General features: G+C 33.8%; 1 protein-coding gene across 1 annotated transcript; it reads right to left on the reverse strand.

The window, feature by feature from the left end:
• Window positions 1-4,507: 4,507 nt before the first annotated feature.
• On the reverse strand, window positions 4,508-7,827 carry LOC110730293 (cationic amino acid transporter 6, chloroplastic-like). Its single transcript, XM_021910083.1, has 5 exons — window positions 7,370-7,827; window positions 7,003-7,225; window positions 6,349-6,682; window positions 5,584-5,812; window positions 4,508-5,308 (listed from the first exon to the last, which is right to left on the reverse strand). Exons 1-5 carry the CDS (start codon window positions 7,824-7,826, stop codon window positions 4,740-4,742), a joined length of 1,812 nt encoding a protein of 603 aa, XP_021765775.1. The 5' UTR covers window position 7,827; the 3' UTR covers window positions 4,508-4,739.
• Between the last annotated feature and the right edge of the window lie 4,850 nt (window positions 7,828-12,677).

A 12,677-nucleotide genomic window follows, 5' to 3' on the forward strand; every position in this document is an offset into this window, starting at 1 on the left:
ATTTTTTTTAGAAGATCTTAATCTTATTCTTTGGGGTTGGGCCTTCGTTATTATGAGTAGTATGTGTTATTTTGTTTGGGTTGAAGATTGTGTAAGGGGAAATTACATCTTGTATTTGTCATGGTTTTTAATGTTTTGGAACCGGGTTGTTTAGGGCGCTCTTGTTTATCTATAAGTAAGGTTGTTAGGGCATATTCTGATATGCTAAGCTGAACTAAATAGAGCTAAACTGAATTGTTTATGAGAGAAAGAAATTAGAAACTGAAATGAAATAAAGTGAATTTAAATTAAGCTGAAGAGAACAGATCCTTAGTGTGTTATACATTATGTGAAGTGGCAACGGAGTGTGTGATTGAGGATTGTAATGACGACGACCAAGCTAATCAAGGCCAATGTCTATTGAGTTTGGTGTATTGAAGTGTATGTGATAACGTATGTGAACGCGAACAATTCACAAGCACTAGTAGAATAAAGTGAAGTTGATCAGAAGATCACAAGACATATCAATTTAGGAAATTAGAGAAAATCATAAGACTTGTCAAGCTGGAAAATAATATCGAAGGCATTCAGTTTTCACTATGAATTTAGGACTTAACTAATCCTTAGCCTTACTTGTAAATTAATAGTCAATCTCTTCCTAAATTATTAACACATTTGACTTTTTCACCATTAATGCACTCACTTTGACCATCGTTTTTTAATATAGTACTTTATATTTTTTAAAAAAAAAAAATTATCATGAAATATATTATTAAGTATGTATTTACATTCCGTTCAAAAAAAAGTATGTATTTACATTAAGTTTCACATCATCAAATTTTTTGATACTTACTTTTATACAGATGCTGCATGGCTATATTTTTTTTTACTAATATTTAATTATATATATTTAAAATTAATTTAATATGTATCAATTATATAAAAACAGATGGATTATTAAATGAATATTGTTGGTTTGGTCTTGCTGGTAAACTCTTAACATAAAATTGCATGGTTGTTAAATACATGCTCCCCCACCCCACCAACAAAAATTAAAAAATTGCCCTTTTCATCTTTTTCCCCTTTTCTTCTACTGAATTGAAGTACTTGAATTAAATTTCGTTCAATACCATTGCCTTAAAATTCATAACAAAATCCTTGATTCACAGGGCACTAATGCAGGGAGAATCAAGGTTGGCCTAGTGGTTGGAGGCCCTCTTTTCACCCCTGTAAGAGGGGTTTGATTCTCATCCAAAACAAGTGAGATTTCTAATTTTCCCCTCGCTTGTAAGAGATTTCTTCTTAAATAAAAAAAGCACTAATGTACTTAGTGAGGTACAGATTGCGCGGGACCAATCTTGATGACGTAACTCTCCCGAGGGACTAGAAAATACCCAAAATACATTATTTCAATATAAATGCATCAAGTAAATATGTTCCATTCAATTTGCATAAATGATAGCATACGTTTCATTCCATCAGCTTATAGGAGTATTTTTTTTTTTTGGGTTTTTCTATATAGTAACCCTGTTTTTTTCACTTTTCTACATTGTGCCCTAACATATATCACTTTCTACACTGTAACCCCAATATATTTTTTGTTTCCATACGGTAACATTGTTGTTATCCTGCTGTTAAAAAATTCCGTTAGTGGGACCAACTCTCCATTATTTAGTTTTTTTTATCGAGTTGCGCGTTGAAAAATACTCCGTCAAAGGTTTCGGGGGCTATTTTGGTTCTTAGGGGACTAAATTGAGCTCAGATTTGGCAAAAAAATAACGTAAATGCCTCGTTTTGCTTATTAAAAAATGTCTCGATTTACGTGTTCACATTTTAACACACAAAACGAAACATTTACGTTATTTTTTTGCCAAATCTGGGTTCAATGTGGTCCCCTAAGAACCAAAATAGCCCTTTAAACCTTTGACGGAGTATTTTTCAATGCGCAAATCGATAAAAAAATATTAATAAAGGAGAGTGGGCCCCACTAACGGAACTTTTCAACGGCAAGGTTACCGTGTGGAAACAAAAAATATATTGGGATTACAGTGTAGAAAGTGATATATGTTGGGGCACAACGTAGAAAAGTGAAAAAAACAAGATTACTATATAGAAAAACCTTTTTTTTTTTTTTCCAAAGTATCCCAGAAAGGCAAAAATCCAAACATGCTTCATAGTTTCATGTACCAGTTTTCAGTTTTCAGATACCAATAGTCATGAATTTTGTTAAAAAAAAGATGCATGAGGCCAATGCTTTAATGAGATGCAAGCCCAACTATTGCTAATAAGATGGGCCCCGTAGCTTAACGATTTCAAAGTTTAAACCCAACGTAGCCAACAATTACAAGTCTATATTCTTCTAATTCTCAAATTGGCAAAATTATCAAAAATACCGTATTTTTAAGTCAACTAGCCTTCTGTCCCGTGTAATACACGGCTTGTTCATAGAAAATTGCATTGAGAAATGAGTGAGGAAATACCAATAAATAATTATGAGTGTAATATGTAACTGAAAACATAATTAAAGAAATAAAAATTTTGAGACTTTAATTTAAAATGAGACTTAATAGAAAGAAGATGGAGGGACTAAAATCAATGAGAGAAAATAAAAAGGTTGAATTAAGGAGGGGAGATGAAAATAAAGTGATTAGAGTTAAGAAGAATCGTATAATTAAAAATAAAAAATATAAAACGACATGTGGCACATTGAGTTGAAGAAGATGATAGGGAAGTGTAATAGAATGATGACATATGTCTTTCTTGATTTGCTTTTTTAAATACTAAAGTGTAGATTTGTGAACTAGTACCTTATGTTATTTTATTTTTGTCAACTAATACCTTAAATTAAATTGTATTTTAAAAATGGCACCTCAGTGACAGTTTCCGACCAAAAGATAAGTTTTCGACATTTGGCTTTCAATCTCCCTCCATCTTTGTGCGCGTGTGATGCACTCGAAGAGGGTAGAGTTAGGCTATAAATGATTTGAATTTCCTACTTATACTTGGATGACTCTCACAAGCTCCAAGGTATTTTTTTACAATTTTACCTCCCTTATTTAGCTATTTTACTACGGAGTAATTGTTTTTTATTAGAAGGAGGGGTGATGAAAGGAGATTTTGGAATATTTGAAAGTTTTTTTTTTTTAATTTAGCTATTATTTTTTTTTCCATTTTCCACATCATCTTGGTTAAATTCCTTTCAACTTCCCTTTATGTAATATGTATTAATTTTGTTTTCAATAATATAGAGTACGAGTAATAAAATTTCACCTTATAGCACGTTGTAAATTAGAGAAAATTAGTTATATTAGCTAGTTATTTAGCATAATACGTGGCAAAAAAAAACATCTATATTTTATAGTATTTGCACATTTTCTAATTGTTAGAGCACCCACAATAGAGGAAATTAATAACTTTGGCAACTTTTTTCTTTTCCTTGCTTCTCCTTAGAGAAGCACAAGTGCTCTTTGAAACATGAAAGGGTGAGGGCAAAACAATAATATCTCTTTTTGACTCTTGAGTCATCTCTACTTTAAATAAATACGAAGTATATCTTATTTTCTATTCAATCATATTACCTTTTCTTTTCTTTACGATGTGATACTGTGAAGTATATATATATACATATGTAACAACTATACTAGATATTTGTCTCTACCGATATTAAACTTCTCAAGCGACCATGCCTATTCTTTACACGTGGTAGGAATCGGACCCTAGAAGAAAACGACCTAGTGATCAAGCCAACTAGGCGTTTAAGGTGCTTCATTCAACCACGAATGCAGTACGTAATGTCAATGCAAAATTGGCACATTGGAAGGAAATTAAAGTTGATCCTATGAAAGACCATAAAAAGGAAGAGTATGTGTATATTAGTGAGCATCAAAAGAGAATCAAGACGAAGATGCATGGATGGGAATTGAACAAACCCACTACTAATGGCTTTCATTTAGCTTCTTTAACTGTCACTTCATATATAGCCCACTAGTATGTTTAACATCAACTCCAAATCAAAGTCAAAGTCAAAGCCAAGTAAAAGAATTTGGGTCCATAAAAAGTCAAAATTAATTAAATAAAAAGAAAAGGAGAAGAAAAAGAAAAAGAAAATTGAAATATACTACACTTTTCTTTTTTAAGGAAAGAAAAATTAGACTTTAAGAGGCAAATTAACTTGTTAAGGATGATTAGTTTGTTATAGAGATGCATTTGTATTGATCATTCTTTAATGGGTGCAACAAATTTTGATGTGCAAGCGTAACGAAAATTTGCAAAAGGAATATTGGTATAATACAGTACAAAAATATTACTCGTACTAGTATATCTTTACATAACTATTATAACTTATAGAGTAGAATTTATAAAATTTAGGAATGAATAGAAGTATGAAATCAACATATAGATCATCATAATTTATTATCTGGAGTATTTATTTATATGAGACATTACAATAACTAATTCTAAATTTTCAATAACTTGGCCACAATAAGTACATATTAGGATATTACTACAGAAATTGAAAATTGAAATCAGAACTTTGAAAAGTATGATGTAATTCATCCAATTTGCATTTACAATTACAAAGTAAAGATGAAGATAATTTGAAGCAACACTATCAAACTTCTTTGAGTTGCATCTTAATATAAGGGGATCTAGCTAACTTATGAAAGAGTGGGTTTCTACTGCAATTGCTCGAAATTAACACCACTCATAAATCATTACAAGTAAAGAAAAAAAAAGACATTGAAGAACTATCAACCAAGTTATAATTGTTGTTGGATATCAAGTTTTCTTTCCTGGGAAATTCCAAAGTTCGCGCTCAATCCATTCTCGGCTACCATCTCCATTTCCATTTCCTCAGCGCGGTAAGTTGAGTGAACACCATATAGTACGTAAAATAAAATTATCAAACCTGTCCAAATACCAAACCTTTTAAATGACAAGATCTTCAAGGTTGTCATAAGGAAAACATTGAGAAAAATCGATGTAGCAGCAGGCCATGGCATCAGAGGCATAGACCACTCGAGGTCCTGCCTACTTGAAGGGATCATGTAGTGGAAGATAGCGGTAATGGTGATCAAGGACCCGGCAAACAATGGAAGTCCCCATAATCGTTGCTCAAACTTCCATGATAAAGAGAAACCAACAGAAAGTAATGTGAGGAAGAAGAGGAACAGAAGGATATGTAGTGGTGGGTTGCTGCCTACTATAACATAGCGCCTATATATAAGAGCATTCGCCACCAGATAAAAAACAAGGAGTGTGCCAATGGATATTATCTCGAGCACTATGTCAAGTTCAGTGAAGAGGGCAATTGATGCAGTACAGAATCCTATAATGGAAAACAGAAAGAGAAGTTGCATTTAATATAAACTTTTAAATGTTCAAAACCAATAGAATAATGCAATAGGGTTCCACCAAATAATCCAAGCTCATACTTAATCCCACAAATTATCAGAAGGCAATTCTGGGTTAGTCATTAAACTGAAAACAGCTTACTTTATCAATTACTCGTATTATGTTATAGTCGTTAAAATTTTTACGCATGACATCTGTAAAAAATGAAACCAAGAGATCAGTGAGCGACCATATAAAAGATTAACTCACCCAAGAATAGAGTAGCATTCAAGGGTGTTCCCGTTGAAGGATGAACCTTAGCTAACCACGCAGGCACGAGCCTGGCTCTTGCAATCACACAGAGGTATCTTGCCTGGCCAAGCATGGCCACCAAAAGGGATGCCATAATTCCTAAACTTGCACCCACTCCAACAAGATGACTTGCCCATTTCCAACCCAACTTTTGAAAAGCCATTGCAAATGAAGCCTTATCTGCTATCTACATGAATATAATCATGGAGTAAGTACACCTTTTTTTCCCCCCTTGAACCTACAACGATTGCACTAAGACATGCAGAAACTCTATATAATGAGCTCGTATCCATGTAACAATACCTTTGATTAAATTGTGACAACAAGAATACCTTAATAACAATCTGATTCAATCATTGTATTTAGACCTTAACTAATCGATTAAGGTAGAGGTATATTTTTGAGACTCAGGTTTGAATCTCTCTTTTTTGCTTCCATCTATCATTCAGTGTACTAAACTGTATGACTCCCTTCGTCACAGCTCAAGATTAGCTGGTTATGGAGGGGTAAAGAAGGGAAAAAGGCAAGGGTGGGTGTATGTGGATCTCAATGACGAAGTAAATGTAGAGAAGAAAAATGGATAAAGGTAGATTATTTGAGTAGGGACATATTTATGGGAAAACCCGGGGCTGGGACGGAAGGTTTATTTTGTTGATTGTTATTCTCATCTATGAGGCTCCTATGAATTGCAAAAGAAAGCATAAAACATGAAAATATTAGTACCTCATTATATGGAACCATAACACACAAGGCCAATCCCATAAGACAATAGAGGAATGAAACAATGACAACAGACCCCACGATGCCCATTGGCAGGTCTCTGGAAGGGCTTCTGATTTCTTCAGCAAGGGTTGAAACGGAATCATAGCCAATATAGCTGAAATAAACAATGGCTGCTCCATCAACAACACCTTTAGCACCAAACGGAGCCAATCCTCCTGGAGAGCTTACCAAGTTCTTCGGATCCCCAATTAGAAAACCAGCAATTATTATAAACCCGAAGAAGATAACATGGAATATTGTCATAGCAAGGTTCAATATCGAGCTTTCCTTGGTGCTGCAATATGGCCATCAACTTGTCATAATTAGAAAAGAAATTAATAGATAAACCTTCTGATCACTACTCTACTGCATAACAAATGAACAAACATCAGGCACTATACAGAATATGATTATGATATCAATAATTAAATAAAGACATCCTTGAACCAATGTCAATCGGTTATTATCATATTTTTCAAGGCAATTTCTTCTGCTGCCTTTGAGGTTCAATATTTATGACACAAGCATGTTATACTAGGAAGCAATAACTTTTTTTTTTTTTTTTGATAATCAAGCAATAACTAAAACTAACTAGTTAAAAAAATATATATATACCTATGACACAAGAATAGAGTCAACAGAAGAATAAGAGCAACAGCTGAGAAATCCAGCATGTTATAACCTTTAACAAACCCATGCATCTCAATCCTCCATGAGTTGGGATCTTCCACTCCAAATGTGCCGCTTAAATATTCAGTAAAACTTCTAGCAACCGCAGCATTTGATAGCACGTATTCCATCAATATATTTGCACCAGCTAAGTATCCCACAAACTCCCCTATGCATCAATGGGACAAAAGGTGCAAAAAAAGTGAGAAAAGGTCTTTTGAGGGCCATAGGAAGGTGAAGTTATCACCACAAAGAAAGAAATCATGACAGGGCCTATAAAGCACAAGGAAAGTTGACTTTTAAATTTTCATACCAAAGGTCACTCTCAGATAACTGAAAGCACCCCCAGCAACAGGAACCGCGATGGAGAACTCTGTGTAACACATGGAAGAGAGGAGGGCCGATATGCCAGCAATAATGTAGGATATAAAAACAGCAGGGCCAGATATAGTCCGAGCCACATGACCAGTGGTGACAAAAACTCCAACTCCGAGCATTCCTCCTAGACCAAGAGCAACTAAATCGAACAAAGAGAGCTTTCTTTTCATGTCTGCACCAGACCTCAGCCTCACTTGATTCAGTTCCTGATCTGGAGTCCATGTAGCTAACAACCTCCTCCTAAGCTTATAAGGTGTTTGAGAAAGGGAGTTCAGGTAGTTACAAAAGCAAATGTTGCTCGGAGGGTTCAGATTGTTTTCCATTATTTCGAACTGATCAAAAATTCCTAGTGTTTTGGCTTCTATGAAGTTGAAGCAAGCTAATGTGTACATAAATATAATGTATGCTTCTAACCATATATATATATATATATATATATATATATATATATAAAGATAAGAAAAAGAGAAAAGACAGAAGGGTTCTTTTTTAAAGGTTAAGAAAACAATATAGGTAAGAGACTGTTGGTTTATAGGAAATGCATAGTGGTCCACTTTCAACTGGTCCTAAATTGTTAAAAATAAATCTCATAAACCTTCCCCCCAAAAAAGCTTTCTCTGGACCCAACAGCTTGAAAGAGATTTGTTAAGAGAGAAGCATGCATCAAATGTGAAAATAAAATCAAATATTTTGAGTAAGACCTTGCTAAGGGAATCACAAACTGCCTTTCACCCGATCTTTAGGAATTTTCTCATCACAAAAGCATCAAAGCCTTTTCCTAAAGCAAAATAAAGATTATCTAAAAAAAGACTTAATTAAAAGAGCATGAGTTGATTCGTATGCCAATATATATATAATAATGTAGTAGTCATTTATGCTTACAGTGTACTGCATGCCTTGTAAATCCACCTGAACGAATATAGAACCAATAACTGTATCTACTATCAAGATAAATACATCTAACAATATAATATATAAATCACCATTAATTTTTGTTCCAATTAATATTAGACAGTTTAGATACAAGTACATATTCCAAATTTCCAATCACTCAGCATATCTTACCTTAAATCTGAATTATCAATTGCATTTTATAAAAAAAAAAAAAAAAAAAAAAAAAAAAAAAAAAAAACACAATAAAGATAATGGAAAACGCAATGTAATTTGGGGGAAAAAAAAAAGGAAATACAGATAAAAACAAAAACAATTTCATAAGAAACAACATTTGGATTCCTAAAATGGCACAAAAAATATAATTTCAGAAGTCAATTTGTAAAAGAAAATATAAAAAAATATAACATTTTATATTATAATAGTTCACAAGTGATGCCATCATCAGAAATGTGTCTTTATGATATAATGCCTATAGGCTATAGCCCTTAGGGAATGGATATACCCTTGATTAAAAGAAACCTAGATTGAATAATATAACCCTTTATTTCGAGGGTACATCAGTACATGCAGTCAACAAGGAGAAATTGTGCCAAACTATCAATTAGGCAGTTTAACTGTAATGTTTTTCAGTTTCTGTACAAGGGATATCATTAACATAAACTGTAGTTCAGAAACTGTTTACTCGTACCAAGAGGAAAAGTCCACATCAACACAAGTTGGAGTTAACTAACTATACATGATCACCAAAAAAAATACTTAATTCCTTCTATTATAGGCTTTCTTTCGGGAGAATCATATCCGAATAATGTTAACAGCCATTAAAAATAGGAGGAACCTGATAAGTCCTGATTAGAGCGGGGCCTCAAAGAGTTATTTACTCAAAATCAATCTGCAATATCCCGCCATTTTAGGTTTTTGTGCTTCATCATTAAATATGATTCCACTATATTTCTTGACAACAACCCCACTCACCCATATAAAAAAAAACCAAAAAAAAAAAACAAGAAAACTATAGAGCAGAAACTCCAAGAAAGTGTACAAAATGGTATGTGAATATGTGATACACTCTCTTACAAAAAAAGAAAAAAAGAGGGTAACTTCTCTCTATGAGGTTTAAGAATTTACTTGCCACGAACACTCACTTGACCTTTTTGACTAAAGAGAGGCCAAAGGGCCCAGAGAACACTAATTCTGAGATGCAGAACAGAGCGTGATAATATGAAAGCTATACCTAGCTGGAAAGTGTGAGGCACAATGAACATAAAGCCTGTTTGTGCGGGAGTATGTGATACCCCCCAACAAACTTAGAAAGAAGAAAGGGATTAAGGTTCTTCTAAGGTTTGAGGATTTAATAAACGAGTACTTGAGTGGTGAGAATAAAAGACCTTTAGGTTAGTTGCTCCTCAACTCAAAGCATGACAGACATAAGTGGTTCATGGCTATATAAAGCTTCAAATATCATTCTAGGGGATGACGAGTAATTGACTATCTCAACCTCTACACCAATTTTGCTACTATGAGCATAAGCAAGCTGAAGAAGGTGCACCACCTCATGAGAGAAAGGGGAAGGTACTTAAGTGGTCACCATATTTCTCAGTCTAATAATCATTGATACATTCAAAAAGTCATGAAATGATGAAATTCAGCCCTACGTAGTGAGGTATTCCTTCAAGGCCATAGATGGAGGTGAAAAGAAAATATACAAAATAATGAGCCAAATGGCATATAGTCAACTAGTATCCCCTCAACTAATATCCAATGCTTCCCTACCCCACTTCCATCAAACAAATACTTGTATCACTTAGGGAGGCAAGAGGTATAATTCCTGTCCTAGACACGTCAAAATCAAATGAAAACTATTTCTTCATTCACTTTCCTTATTTAAATTTCTGTACCAACAGCTTATAAGCCATCAATGGCAAGCGTAAACATTTATTCAATAGTAGCAATAATGTTACACTAAACAACAGCAAATAAATAACTAGCCATCAGATACCAGTTGGGCATCCAATTAGTATTGTCAGTAATATTTTCACTTTGCACTTGTGAGACAGTGATGTCACAAACTCACAATTCATAGTCAGGCTTCAACAAAGAAATGAAAACACTCAAAAACAACATTTACCCAATTCCGCCCAATAAATTCTCAACAAGCACATCCAACAACCAAAGAGACGGTATTTCAAATACTCAACTTGCTAATAACATTATTACTTTCTTAATACTACTTCATAATATATGGGAAGTCAATGGGCCATCAACCTAGCAAATTGCACTACCATTTTCTACAAAGATTGTGTGGTGCAGGCAGTAGCATTAGAAGCCAAAAAAAATCATCGTCAAGTCTCCTCAGTCCCACCATGTTCCATCAGATTGCATTATATGTCCTATACTCCTATCCAAATTTGAGCATTTCCTAAATACAAATTTTTAAACACTTCCCAATTTCCCATAAAGGACAAAAAACTTTTGAGCACAAGGAGTTTAATAAGCTTGTGATAAGCTCCTCTGATTACCAATATGGGGCAACATATACCACATGGCCATAAATAACCAGAGTATGTTGCAAAAAATACTAGAGAAAATGAACGACTCCATGATCATTCGATGCCCTAATATATTGTAGTACCGCAAAGAGCATTGATGCAATGATTTTAGTACACTAAAAGAATGAATAAGAAAAGTGGAAACTTCTTGAGGTCTTTATTTTAAATTGTACTCCAATTGGTTAGCAAGCAGCACTCAAGAGTCAAGAAGACAGCATGGCCCTTTTCCCATAGGTTATTTATCTAACACAGGGCAGCTTGTTCTTAAATTTGCCTAAGCCCCATCTCCTTAAAAAGTAAACATTATAATTTTTTGTCATTAAAAGCCTTGGTCATTTTAAATTAGAAACCATCAAAATAAGGTACATTCATCTTCACCAAAAGAAGCGATATGCTAAAGAAAAAGGTACATGAAAGAACTTCGGAAGCCACCTGTCAATACCAAATCATCAAGAATCATTCTACTTATTAAGTAGATAGTTACCTTTGCAGTCTTCCTCAAAGTCTCTCTAGAATCAGCTGAGTACAATCAGGTACCTGCTGCCATAACCCATCAAGTCTTAGAAACCTAAGCTTCAGTGTTTCAGCAAAAGAGAAAGAATGAAAATCTAGGAATTTGCATTCTTAACTAATTTTAGTAAACCATGCAATCATTGTCAAGTCTACAATAATAAGTGGAAAAAAAGTTTGTACATGTCACTCCACAATATTCTGTAGTCTATATAGATGAAAAATGGAAAATAGATAAGAGGCTCAGAAAATCTTTATTCTTTCCCACTGTCAGCATAAGGCAGCATGACTTCATATTTTGCACAGATCCAGCACTTAGAAACACCACCATTGGAGTAACCCCACTTAGTGAGAATGGAGTGAGTGCATTATAGAAATTCCACTACTTTCAGAATTCTTAACCACAATACATAGATTCAGGCTTATAAGTTTTAGGGCCTAACATGGAACAGATGACCTAGCATATAGGTTGTATAGCCTAGAATTATATCCTATACGAGGATCAATTAGTTAGTTTGGAACCTAATACGGAATAAATAATAATCTAGTGTATGGCATAAATTATCTTCTACATATAATAATATAGGTGTATGGCATAATAATCTAGGTGTATTAATTTCTCATTTAGTAAAAGATCAGCGTTGCTAAATACTTCGTATTATTTATACAGGTCAATCATAGACTATGGACAAGCAGTAAAGCTACGCTCGTGACGTGAGACAATTCCTATCACATGCCTCCTACGTTAAACACTCCAAATAAATGAATAAAGGGATACAGTTGCAATTTCCATGACATGATTACAACTTCATAGCCCTTTCATTCACCATAAAGCAAAAGCACACTTTCATCAGTGGCAGCAGACGAAAAAGTTTGTATCTAAATCTCTTAGAATCGTACAGCCAAATCACAATCTTCTCCTTTTTCTCTTCCTTGTAAAGTTAGCACAATGATTCCAACGAGAGCTATACTCATCAAATCATCAATACTCAGCTCAAGGTATTTAGTATAATTACTGTGGCAAAATATACTACTTTCCACAAATTTATACCTTACTTTCTTCTTTTGGGATGTCCTACATCTATTGTCTAATTCACTTGTAGAAATATCTGTTTCTACATATATATACCATATGACCATGAACAGTTGTTTCAGGACACTTAAATCCATTTCTATCTCACTTTCCAACTTACACTACTAAAGAAACAATGGCTGAAATTTTAAGGTTAGTAACATTATAATAAATCAGTTTCACTAACACATATTATAGTAACTATACTCTCTGCCTAGAAC

This window comes from Chenopodium quinoa, unplaced genomic scaffold (genome assembly GCF_001683475.1).
Source record: "Chenopodium quinoa cultivar QQ74 unplaced genomic scaffold, ASM168347v1, whole genome shotgun sequence".
Taxonomy (NCBI): Eukaryota; Viridiplantae; Streptophyta; class Magnoliopsida; order Caryophyllales; family Amaranthaceae; genus Chenopodium; species Chenopodium quinoa.

Excerpts from the sequence above, each read along its gene's own strand:
- LOC110730293 (XM_021910083.1), bottom strand. The coding sequence starts at position 7,826 with ATGTACACATTAGCTTGCTTCAACTTCATAGAAGCCAAAACACTAGGA. Across the intron at positions 6,683-7,002 it reads ACTCTATTCTTGTGTCATAG|CACCAAGGAAAGCTCGATAT; the intron begins GTATATATATAT and ends GCCATATTGCAG. Across the intron at positions 5,813-6,348 it reads TTATGGTTCCATATAATGAG|ATAGCAGATAAGGCTTCATT; the intron begins GTACTAATATTT and ends ATATTCATGTAG.